Here is an 11,914-nt window from a genome sequence, read left to right as displayed (position 1 = left end):
GTCTGCCTGGCCACCCCCGTGGCCCCTCCTCCCTGCCGGGCTCCGGGGAGAGTGTGGATGCTCCAGGACAGACCCCAGACACCCCCATTCTCCACCCCCCCGCCCCCCCAGCCCGGCCTGCAGGCAGCCCTTCCTCAGCCGTGCCTGTCGCTGCGTCAGCCCCGGGCTTGTGGCCGGGCTGGGATCCAGCCAAGAAGCCCGCTCGGCGTTCCATCCCTGACCCAGTGTCCCTGCGTGCCCACCTCCCGGATTCTGACCGCCTTTTCCAGGAACTCATTTCAGATGCTGCTCTTTGCATTTTTATTCTTAAAGTGTCCAGGCTGCTGAGCCTCCCGCCAGCTCTTCCCAATCCGAGGCCGGTCCCCAGAGTGCGAGCAGGTGGGGGGTCCCTGCCAGCAGGGCCCAGTCCCGCCTCACCCCGCGGCCGGCCCCTTGCTTCCTGGGCTGTCACGTGAGGGACCCCGGAGGTCTCGCACTTCCACGTCAGAGGCGCCTGCTCGTCAGGGCCCGAGCACCTCACCGGGCGGGTCCCAGGGCCAGTGGGGCAGTGTGGGCTCCGCCGGCCCCTCCGTTCCCTGGCATGCCTGCCAGGGCCACGCCCCCGCCTCCCAGCCGCCGGGCTGCTGGCTCTGGTGCTGTTTGCCAACAATTGATTTAGAGAGGAACACGGCAGCTCCCACCCCTGTGCATTCACTGGCTGACCCCGTGGGTGCGCTGACCGGCGTCCACCCACAGCCCTGGTGCCTGGGGAGGGCGCTCACCGGGCTCCGGCCAGGGCGGCTCCGGCTTATCTTGGAGCCTGAGGATTAGCTGTGAGAGCCGCTCCGCCTCCCTGCCTTCCCCTCTGGCTCCCTCCTCCCCCACCAGCCTCTGGGTGGTGGTCTTACCTGGTTTGCACCTGACACCCTTAAAATCAAGTCCACGCCCCAGGACGTGCTTAGAGAGAGGAAGGGAGAGAGAAGCATCCATGTGAGGACCCCACGGGCTGCCTTCCATACGCCCTGACCAGGAATCAAACCACAACCTCTGGGCAGGGAGCCGCCCCGCCAGCTGAGCCCCTCCTCCCGCTCCAGAGCAGGCAGCTGCCCCTCCCCCTGCCCCCCGGACCCCAACACTTCCCAGCCGGACACAGTCCGGCTCCTCACTGCCCAGCGGATGACCTCAGGGTCCGAGGCGCCTGAGTCATCCAATGGCCACTTCAGTCCCATAGAGGGCGGGTTTGCTCACGTCCGGAGACTGGCGGGTCCCCAGAGGCCGAGGCCAGGCTTTGTGGGTTCAGGGGACCTCCCCTTCTCCCTTGGGCTGGGGGTGCCGTGGTCGAGCCCCAGGTCCTTCCTGGGGAAGGGGTCTGGCTGTGCCCCCTCAGCCTGGGTCCCCAGGATCTGCCCGGAGGTGGCCCTGGTCACCGGGGCTTCCCTCTGGGCGAGGGGCCCGCCTGCACTTCCTACTGTTGGCTGGGGGTGGGGGTGGAGAGGGGGTGGGTGAGCCCGGGAGCCCACAGGCAGGTGGGTGCCTCCCGCTGGGCCCCGAAGGGGCAGGCGCCCTGCGGAGGTAGCCTGGGGGCCGGGGCCGGAGCTTGGCGTTGGGACCCGGGTCTGTCTCCCAGGACTCAGCCCGGGGGGGGGGGGGGGGGCCTGGTCAGAGGAGCCCTGAGGCCGCACTTGGCCGGGAAGCGCGGGTGGAGGCGGTGTCTGGTCTCGGGATTGCCTTTCGCCCCTGGTTTTACTGGAACCGCAGGCTGGTCCCTGGGGATCTGCTGCTTCTGCAGCTGCACGTGCCCGGGGAGGACCCCGATCTGCGGGGCGGGGCGGGCGTGGCAGAGCCACGTGCCCTCGGGCGGGGGGACCTGGGGGCATCGGGGCGGCCTGCAGAACTGGGAAGTGGAGCCCAATGCCCCGCGGCCCCTTTAAGACCCGGGGGCGTGGTCTGGCCGGCCCCGCCCCGGATGCGGTCCCGCCCCGAGCCGCGCGGGCGTATTGGCTGCGCGGGGCGCGGGTGGCAGACGCGCTTTGAACCCGGCGCTGGGGCGGCGCGGCGGTCCGGGTCGGCTCGGGGTCCGGGCGGGGGCGGGTGAGGCCGGCAACCGGCGCGGCCGCGGGCATGGCGGCCGAGGTGCGCGTGTCGCGCTGGTACTTCGGGGGCTTGGCCTCCTGCGGCGCCGCCTGCTGCACGCACCCGCTGGACCTGCTCAAGGTGAGGGCGCCGGGCGGGCCGGCTCCGCCGTCCCGGCTCCGCGCCATCCCGCCCCCGCGGCCCCGCCGGCCCGGCCCCGGGACCGCAGCCCACGGGCTCCTGCCCGCCCGCCGCCGCCGCCGCCCGGGATGGAGGGAGGTCCCAGGCCTGAGCGGGGGTGGGCGCCCCGGCCCCGGAGGCCTGTCCCTCCCAGCCCTGCGCCTCGCTGCCCGTGACCTTCGGCGGCCACTTGGCCCCCGCTCCTCGGAGAACGTTGTCCGCCCGGTGACAGTTGCGGCGGGGGGGGGCCGCGCACCCAGGGCTCGATCCCGGCGGAGGGAGGGGAAGGCGGATATGGCACCGGCGCCCCCGCTTTGGGCTGCTTCCTCCCGGACTGGCTGGTGCCTCCCGGCAGCCTCGGCCTCTGTGCACAGGGTGCTGCCCTGCTTACAGGGCAGAATGAGATAAAACTTCCTTGTCTCCAGGGCCAGCCCGGGGGTGGTTTTCTGCACTGCCTCCCCACAAAGAACAAAGGAGAAAGGGCCGGAGACCAACCACAGGCCGCCCAGGGCATGGCCCTGTGTCACGTGGGGCTGTGGGCAAGGGGCGGCCACCCACCACCCCTGCCTTGCCCCCGCCCCCCAGCTGTCTGTGCCCACGTGGCCTCCTGGGAGAACTGACCGGGCACCGCCCCCCGGGCGTCCCCTGCCTGTGGGCATGCTGCTTCTGCAGCCCTTCTCCTAATGGGAGGGGATTGCCTCTGATTAGTGAGTTAGATGCCACCTGGTGAATTCCAGGGCGAGTATCAGGTGAGCAGAAGTGAGGCTGGCAGCCAGCTGCGGCGGAGACCTGGCTGGCCTGGGAGTGGCCCGGGCCTGGAGGGTGCGCTGACCACCAGGGGCTCAGCGGTGAGCCGGAAGGGGCATTTGGTGGGTGAAGAGCCCTCCTTCACCCTTTCTGGATGCCCACGCAGGTCCCCACCCCCACACACGGGCCCCGAGGCTCAGGCTCTGGCCAGGAGCAGGCACAGCCTCCAGGGGCTGCAGAGTCCTCGCAGCCTGGCCTGGCCTTGCCCCCTGTCCATAGTCCAAGGCCCCTCCGGCGTCTCTGCCCCTTGCCCTTCCTGCCTGCCCCCAGGTGCTGTTTGCTGCCAGGGTGAGTCAGGGGAGGCAGGTGCCCGGGCACGTGGCCTGGTGCCAGGGGTGGAGCAGGCCTGGCCGGGGTTTTACCTCCGCGTGGCCATTGGGGAAATTATTTTAAAGCTCCTGGATCTTCCTGTCTCATGTCCTGACATGATCCTCAGCCTCTTCTTGCCGGGACGGGAGCTGCTGCCCGCGTGGCCGCCCTGACCACAGGCCCAGTGCCCGCTGTCCTGCCCAGCTGGCTCGGGCAGTGGGAGGACACAGCTGTGTCCCTGAGCTGGGCACAGGCCTCTCCATCCCCGGAGGCCAGGGAAGAGCCTGAAGGGGGGTTATCCACTGAGTCCCTCACCCTCACAGCACAAGGAGAGAAACTGAGGCACGGGTCAGCGACCCGCCCACGCCGGCCTCTCCCTTCTGCCCCGCCCCACCTGCCTCTCCTAGGCCCCGTGCTTCTGAGTCCCCATAATTCCGTCCCCTGAGAAGTGAGCAGGATGAACAGTGGGGCTCTGGAGCCACCCTGCCGGGTCCTGCCTCAGTCTCCTCATCTGTAAAATGGGGCTGCTGATCCCCACCCACAGCAGGTGTCGGTGCCTGGTGGGTGTGCCAGTCCCCTGGTGTTGTGGCTGGTAAAACAGTAGGTGGTGGCAGGCGCGGCCCTGGGGGGGCAGCGAGGGCTGGGAGGGGCCTCAGCGGTGTGCCCCCGCCCCCAGGTGCACCTGCAGACGCAGCAGGAGGCGAGGATGGGCATGACGGGTATGGCGCTGCAGGTGGTGCGCTCCGACGGCGTGCTGGCGCTCTACAACGGCCTGAGCGCCTCGCTGTGCCGACAGGTGCCCGCCGGGCCCCACGGGGCGGGGGAGGGACCCAGGGCCCCGGAGCTGGCGCCCCTGGGTGGGCGGGGACGTGGGACGTGGGGTGTGCCACTGACAGACGGGGAAACCGAGGCAGACGGGCTCAGCCACTGGTTGGCATGCGGCCTTGGGAGGGCTCCTCGTCCCCGTGGTCGGGGTGATGCCCGTGCGCCCAGCCAGCTGGGGGGGGCGCCCCAGGGGTCCATGTCCAGCCTGCCCTGTCCTGCCCTCCCCCCCCCCCCCCGCACGCTCTGAGCCGGCCCCTCCCCCAGATGACCTACTCCCTGACTCGGTTTGCCATCTACGAGACGGTGCGGGACCGCCTGGCCGAGGGCAGCGAGGGGCCCCTGCCCTTCTACAAGAAGGTGCTGCTGGGCGCCGTCAGCGGTGAGTGGGGCGCGGGGCGCGGGGCGGGGCGGCGGGGGCGCTGACGGGTCACAGCTGTCCGGTCTGTTGCCAGGTTTCATCGGAGGCTTTGTGGGGACCCCCGCCGACATGGTCAACGTCAGGTCAGTGGCCCCCGTGGTCAGGGTCCGGCCGAGCCCGGGGGGAGCCGGGGAGCCCGCCGCTGAGCCGCTCCTCGTGTTTCAGGATGCAGAACGACATGAAGCTGCCCCAGAACCAGCGCCGGAAGTGAGTCCGGGCCCTCTGCCCTCCGGGCGGCTGGGGGCACCGTGGGGCTCGGCCGGGACTGAGCGCCACGGGGAGCAGAGCGGGGCGGGACCAGGGTGGTGGCGGTCTGCTTCCGCCTCGCCCGCGTCTCCGTGGGGCCGGCCGAGGCCTGCGCTGGGCTCTTCAGGGGCAGGAGCTGGGTTTCCAGTGATAAAAGCACTGCTTCCTGTGACGTCCGAGCGCTGTCACTGAGGCTGTGTGCGCACAGACGCCCAGTGAGCCCCGTCCCGGCGTCAGCTCCGGGAGGTGGCTCTGAGCCGGCCCGCTGTGCACCCCCCTCCCGCCCCCCAGGCACAGCGTGCGGGAGGGCCCTCCTGTCCTGGTGTCAGCCAGGCCCGGCCCAGGGCGGGCGCCCCCTGTGGGTCTCTGGGATCTTGGGGCCGAGGCCCCCGAGGGAGGAGATGGCTCTGGCTCCGGAAGGCCTGGCTCCCGCTTCCCCCGTGCTTCCTGGAGGGTCTTGGGGCTCGTCCTGGGCACCCCCAGGGAGCCGTGGTCGGGGGGCCTCACGGGGGTCCGTTCTGTGTCCCGGCAGCTACGCCCACGCCCTGGACGGCCTGTATCGCGTGGCCCGTGAAGGTGAGGAGCAGGAGCCGGGCAGGGGCTGGGGCAGGAGCCGGGCAGGGGCTGGGAAAGGGGCAGGGGCTGGGTAGGAGCCAGGAAGGGGCTGGGCAGGGGCTGGGGCAGCAGCTGGGCAGGGGCTGGGGCAGGAGCCGGAGCAGGAGCCGGGAAGGGGCTGGGCAGGGGCTGGGGCAGGAGCCGGGGCAGGAGCCGGGAAGGGGCTGGGCAGGGGCTGGGGCAGGAGCCGGGAAGGGGCTGGGCAGGGGCTGGGGCAGGAGCCGGGAAGGGGCTGGGCAGGGGCTGGGGCAGCGGCTGGGCAGGGGCTGGGGCAGGAGCCGGGAAGGCGCTGGGCAGGGGGCTGGGGCGGCACCGGTGGAAGCCAGGCCCCCGCCGGGAGCCCAGAGCCCGGGAGCCGGGGGAAGGCAGCGTCCAGGGCAGCCGGTGATGTGGCGGTGCTGCTTCTCCCCAGAGGGTCCGAGGAAGCTGTTCTCCGGCGCGACCATGGCCTCCAGCCGGGGGATGCTGGTCACTGTGGGCCAGGTGGGCTCTGCGGGGGGGCCTCGGGGGCCCTGCCTGCGCGCCCCCAGACACCACGGGGGACGGGGGCCCCGGTGGGCACTGGGAGGTGGGCACAGGCGGCAGGGGTGGCGTGGGCAGCCCCTCGCGGCCTGGGTCTCACCTGCCCAGCAGCTCCAGTGGCGCGCGGTGACGCCCACGGGTGCCTGAGACCGGGTGCTGTTCCCTCACCTCCCTGCACCCACAGCTGTCCTGCTACGACCAGGCCAAGCAGCTGGTGCTGAGCACGGGGGTACCTGTCGGACGGCATCCTCACACACTTCATCGCCAGCTTCATCGCCGTGAGTCCGGGGCGGGCGGGCGGCGGGCGGGCTGACACCCCTCAGCCGGGGTGCCCGCCCGGCTGGAGTGGTCAGTGCCCTGCAGCCCTGGGTTACGCGCACAGGGTCTGGGCGGGCTGAGGGCTGAGGGTGACGACGTGCCCCCCCAGGGCGGGTGTGCCACGGTCCTGTGCCAGCCCCTGGACGTGCTCAAGACCCGCCTGATGAACTCCAAGGGCGAGTACCAGGTGAGCTCTGCCCTGCGCCCGGTCCTGCCCCGGGATGGCCGACAGCTGTTCCCCCCTCCCCGTCCCCTCCCCGTCCCCGTCCCCCTCCCCGTCCCCGTCCCCGTCCCCGTCCACATCCCTGTCCCCGTCCATATCCCTGTCCCCTTCCCCGTCCCCGTCCCCGTCCCCTCTCCCCGTCCCCGTCCCCGTCCCCGTCCCCCTCCCCCTCCCCGTCCCCGTCCCCGTCCCCCTCCCCCTCCCCGTCCCCGTCCCCGTCCCCCTCCCCGTCCCCCTCCCCCTCCCCGTCCCCGTCCCCCTCCCCCTCCCCGTCCCGTCTCCCGTCCCCGTCCCCGTCCCCGTCCCCGTCCCCCTCCCCGTCCCCGTCCCCGTCCCCGTCCCCCTCCCCCTCCCCGTCCCCGTCCCCGTCCCCGTCCCCCTCCCCGTCCCCCTCCCCCTCCCCGTCCCCGTCCCATGGGTCCCGCCCAGCGGCCGCCTCCGGGAGCCCTGGCCGGTGTGGCCCTGGGTCAGAGCCGCTGACGTACTGACAGCGGGGCCGGCCCGCCCGGGAGCACGGCCTGGGCGCCGGGCCCCGCGCCCTCAGCGTCCCCACGCGCCTGCGCCCCCCCTCCGGGCTCTGGTTCTGCCGCATCAGCAGGCAGCCGGGCAGCGGCCGCAGCGTGACCTTTTGGCTCACACCTCGTCCTGTTTGAGTGTCCGGCCGCGCTGTGTACTGGCTGCGGGTCACTGCTCGTTGGCCTGAGCTGGCTGTGGGAGGGGGTGCCCGGTGCGGGGGGGGGTGCTGGTGCGGGGGGTGGGGGGGGTGCCCGGTGCGGGAGGGGGTGCCCGGTGGGGGGTGCCCGGTGTGTGTGGGGAGTGCCTGGTGTGGGAGGGGGTTGGGAGGGGGTGCCCGGTGCGGGGGGGGTGCCCGGTGCGGGGGGGGTGCCCGGTGGGGGGTGCCCGGTGCGGGAGGGGGTTGGGAGGGGGTGCCCGGTGCGGGAGGGGGTGCCCGGTGCGGGGGGTGGGGGGGTGTCCGGTGCGGGAGGGGGTGCCCGGTGCGGGAGGGGGTGCCCGGTGTGGGAAGGGGTTGGGAGGGGATGCCCGGTGCAGGAGGGGGTGCCAGGGGTGGGGGGGTGCCCGGTGTGGGAGGGGGTTGGGAGGCGATGCCCGGTGCGGGAGGGGGTGCCCGGTGCGGGAGGGGGTGCCCGGTGGGGGGGTGCCCGGTGCGGGGAGGGGTGCCCGGTGGGGGGGTGCCCGGTGCGGGAGGGGGTTGGGAGGGGGTGCCCGGTGCGGGGGGGGTGCCCGGTGCGGGGGGTGGGGGGGTGCCCGGTGCGGGGGGTGGGGGGGTGTCCGGTGCGGGAGGGGGTGCCCGGTGCGGGAGGGGGTGCCTGGTGGGGGGGTGCCCGGTGCGGGAGGGGGTGCCCGGTGCGGGGGGTGGGGGGGTGTCCGGTGCGGGGGGGGTGCCCGGTGCGGGGGGTGGGGGGGTGTCCGGTGCGGGGGGGGTGCCCGGTGCGGGGGTGGGGGGGTGTCCGGTGCGGGGGGGGGTGCCCGGTGCGGGAGGGGGTGCCTGGTGGGGGGGTGCCCGGTGCGGGAGGGGCGCTCCATCCGCCTCCCTCGTCCTGCAGGGCGTGCTGCACTGCACCATGGAGACCGCGAGGCTCGGGCCGCTGGCCTTCTTCAAGGTTCGGGCGAGAGGGGGCGTGGTGGGAGGATGGTGGGGTCAGGGCGCACAGTGGGTGGGGGTGGGGTGGGGTCAGGGTGCACGGTGGGTGGGGGTGGGGTGGGGTCGGTGCACAGTGGGTGGGGGTGGGTGGTGGTCGGGCGCACGGTGGGTGGGGGTGGGGTGGGGTCAGGGTGCACAGTGGGTGGGGGTGGGGTGGGGTCAGGGTGCACGGTGGGTGGGGGTGGGGTGGGTCGGTGCACAGTGGGTGGGGGTGGGTGGTGGTCGGGCGCACGGTGGGTGGGGGTGGGGTGGGGTCAGGGTGCACGGTGGGTGGGGGTGGGGTGGGGTCGGTGCACAGTGGGTGGGGGTGGGTGGTGGTCGGGCGCACGGTGGGTGGGGGTGGGGTGGGGTCAGGGTGCACAGTGGGTGGGGGTGGGGTGGGGTCAGGGTGCACGGTGGGTGGGGGTGGGGTGGGGTCAGGGTGCACGGTGGGTGGGGGTGGGGTGGGGTCAGGGCGCACGGTGGGTGGGGGTGGGTGGGGTCAGGGTGCACAGTGGGTGGGGGTGGGGTGGGGTCAGGGCGTACGGTGGGTGGGGGTGGGTGGAGTCAGGGTGCACAGTGGGTGGGGGTGGGGTGGGGTCAGGGCGCACAGTGGGGCTGGGGTCAGGGGCACACAGTGGGTGGGGGGCTGGGGTCAGAGGCACCGTGAGTGGGGTTGGGGTTGGGGTCAGAGGCGCACAGTGGGTGGGGCTGGGTCCCTAGCTCTCGCTCCGTCCCCCAGGGCCTGGTGCCGGCCGGCATCCGCCTCATGCCGCACACCGTGCTCACCTTCGTGTTCCTGGAGCAGCTCCGCAAGTACTTCGGCGTCAAAGTGCCGTCCTGATGGGGCGCAGAGGCTGGCACCCCACCGGCCGCCCTCCCGCGGGCCTCCTACTCCTGCCTGCCAGCGCCCTCCAGCAGCTGGCCCCCGCCCCGTGGCTGCACCCCCACTGCCCCCCTTCCCCGCCCTGCACCGGCCACACGCAGGGCGGGCGTCCAGCGGGCAGTGAGCAGAGGCGGGCGCACTGGGCTGTCCGGTCTCCTGGGGCCCCTGCCCTCTGGCCCCGAGGGGCCCCCACCATGTCCCTCGGGCCTCGGGCCTCGGTGAGAAGCTGAGCCCACAGCTGAGGTCAGGACCACGCGGGGGTGCGGCCCCTCGCCCCTCCCCCGCCAGCCAGCCTCCAGTCCTTCAACAGTTAGTTTTGCCAAAACTCAGCGCCCGGAGGCCACTGCGTGCCCGGGCGGAGCCGTGTCCCACGTGGCCGCGCTGCGCCCCATCCCGGGAGAGGCGGCCTGTGGGCCCCGGCAGACGGCGCCCGAGGCCCAGAGCTGAGCAGCCGGAACCCTCAGGCTCTGCTATAGTGGGTTCTCCCACCGGGCCCCCACCGAGCAGGCCGAGCTGGCCGGCCTCTGCTCCGGCCTCGGCCTCAGGCTGTGCCCAGCGGGGGGCAGGCGGCAATAAAGGACACTGAGCTGCCCGGTGTGTCCTCCTGTGTCCAGGCTGCGGCTCCTCTGTGGTCGGCTGTTCAAGGGCAACGGGACCCCTGCTTCCTCCCAGGGGGGCCCAGAGCGGGAAGCCCAGCCCTGGCTGGTGCCATGAGGCCTGTGGGCTGAGGGGATGGGGGTGTGGGTGTGGGTGAGAGGTTGGGGGTGTGGATGAGGGTGGGCGGCCCAGCTCGCTCAGACCTCAGGACCCTGACCCCGGTCTGGAGCGTGGAGCAGGGAAGCAGGACGTAGAAGGTGGTGATGGTTGCACAGCGATGCCCACGCTGGAAGCCAGGGAACCTCAGTGAGGTGGCTGTTAAAGCCAGCCGCCCGCACCCGCCTCCCGCCCCAGCCTCTGCACCCGCTGGGCATGCAGTGCAAACCCGGGCGGTCGTTGGGGGGAACGCTTTGCAGCTGTGAGGGCTGGCGGGGGCGCCGCCCAGCAGCTCGGCCACCGGGCCCTCGGCTGCTCTGATGGAGCACCGGCCTGGCATCCGTCAGCTGCGAGCCGTGTGCCCGGGCGGCGGGCATCTCACCAGCCTCCCAGCCCAGCCCCATGATGCCACGCCTGCTGGGCCAGGGCTGAGGGAGAAAGTGCCCCGTCTGGTTAGGCGGTTGGGCCGGGCCGGCCTGGCCGGGGCCCAGTGCAGGGCAGAGAGCAGAGGGTGGGGTGGAGGATGAGGTTTCAGGGCACAGAGGAGGGCGTGGGCAGAGCTCTCGGGGCTCCTGGCACAGAGCACCCACACAGCAAAGGGCTGGGTGCACGTGGGGCCTCCCGGGGAGTTCTGGTTCAGGGCCCACAGCCTTGGTGCGCGGGGTCAGCACAGTCTGCAGTGTGAGGGGCCCGGCCGGACCCACGCCCCGGGATCCCTCTGCCCCTGCCTTGGGTCCTCTGGCCCCGCCTTCCCCATCATCCCAGGCCTTTTCCTTAAAGAGAGACTGTCTTATTTACAAAAAGCTACACAAAATGCCCTAGCTGGCCTTAGTAGAGGATAGAGCTCCAGCCTGCGGACTGAAGGGTCCCAGGTTTGATTCTGGTCAGGGCACATGCCCCGGTTGCAGGCTGGATCCCCAGTGGGGAGCGTGCTCTCATCATTGATGTTTCTCACTCCTTCTCCCTCTCTGAAATCAATAATATATATATATATATATATATATATATATATTTCAGTGAGGGCACCAGGCAGATTCAGCGGGAAAGCCGGGCTTGGCTTATTTTCAATATATTCTATTGATGACGGAGAGGAGGGGGGGAGAGGAGCATCGAGGATGAGAGGGAATCACTGGCTGCCTCCTGCACGTCCCACACTGGGGATGGGGAATCGCACTGAACCCTGACCTCCTGGTTCATAGGTCGGGGTGGACACAGGGTTTTCAACGAACATGCACCAGGCAACTGGGCCCTTCCCGCACACGCAGAGTGACCCGCAGCCAGAGGGCAGAGCTCACCGGACAGGGCGTGTGCGCGTGGGCAGAACACGGGGTGGGGGCAGCGGAGGCTGGGCACGGAGTTCGGGGAGGGCGGCCTCGCTGGCCCCATCCTCACCGTTTCCACGCGGGTCCAGGCCTGCCCGGTGTCACCGGGAGTGCGGCGGGTTCTGCCGTGTCCTGTTGGGGACAGCTTCCCCCTCAGGGTCACCGAGGTCACTCCGCGCCCCATGGGCGGAGGCCCAGGTGCGGGCTCCGGCCACAGCCTCCTGGGAGGACTGTCCGGTCCAGGGCGTCCTGCCTGGTGTCTGCACGGAGGAGAGGCCGCAGGAAGTGCCCCAGCGAGGGGAGCCCTGGCGGCAGGCCCTGCGGGAGCCGGAGCAGCCAGGCTTCCTGTGTGCCAGGCTGGTGCCTGCCGCATCCGCGCTGCAGCTACAGGCACGCACCGGGCAGGTGCCCAAATACTACCTCCCGGGCATGAGCCCTCACGGAGGACACAGCCCGGAGTCGGACCCTGGCTTCCCCTCCGGTGCCCCTTCCACTCTCTGCTGCTGCTGCTGCTTTGGTCGATCCTCACCCGAGGGTGTTCTTCCAGGGAAGCGAGGGGAGAGACGGACATCACGCGAGGGAGACAGATGGGGGCCTCACCAGGGCCAGGGATGGTGCCTGCACCCGGGTACATGCCCTTGACCGGAATCCAACCCTGCAGTCAGCAGGCCGACCCTCCCCTGAGACACACCGGCCAGGGCGGCCCTTTACAAACCGGGAAAGCAGCTGCGAATGCCTTCCCGGGAGCACCCGAGCCCTCCTCCCACCTGCGTGGCCGTTTGGCTCAGATAAGCAC

The 11,914-nt window shown here is 71.9% G+C and overlaps 1 protein-coding gene across 1 annotated transcript; it reads left to right on the top strand.

Moving 5' to 3' along the window:
• The first annotated feature begins 1,969 nt into the window (after window positions 1-1,969).
• On the top strand, window positions 1,970-9,635 carry SLC25A10 (solute carrier family 25 member 10). The gene is given in 12 exon segments (XM_084862071.1): window positions 1,970-2,193; window positions 4,025-4,144; window positions 4,438-4,552; window positions 4,626-4,674; window positions 4,757-4,798; window positions 5,370-5,413; window positions 5,865-5,935; window positions 6,159-6,200; window positions 6,202-6,252; window positions 6,402-6,479; window positions 8,081-8,137; window positions 8,900-9,635. Coding segments are annotated over 12 exon segments (864 nt in total). The 5' UTR covers window positions 1,970-2,100; the 3' UTR covers window positions 9,002-9,635.
• Window positions 9,636-11,914: the final 2,279 nt, after the last annotated feature.

Source organism: Pipistrellus hanaki, assembly GCF_964339955.1.
Source record: "Pipistrellus hanaki genome assembly, chromosome: 16".
Classification (NCBI taxonomy): Eukaryota; Metazoa; Chordata; class Mammalia; order Chiroptera; family Vespertilionidae; genus Pipistrellus; species Pipistrellus hanaki.
This window is presented reverse-complemented; position numbering and strand designations above follow the sequence as displayed.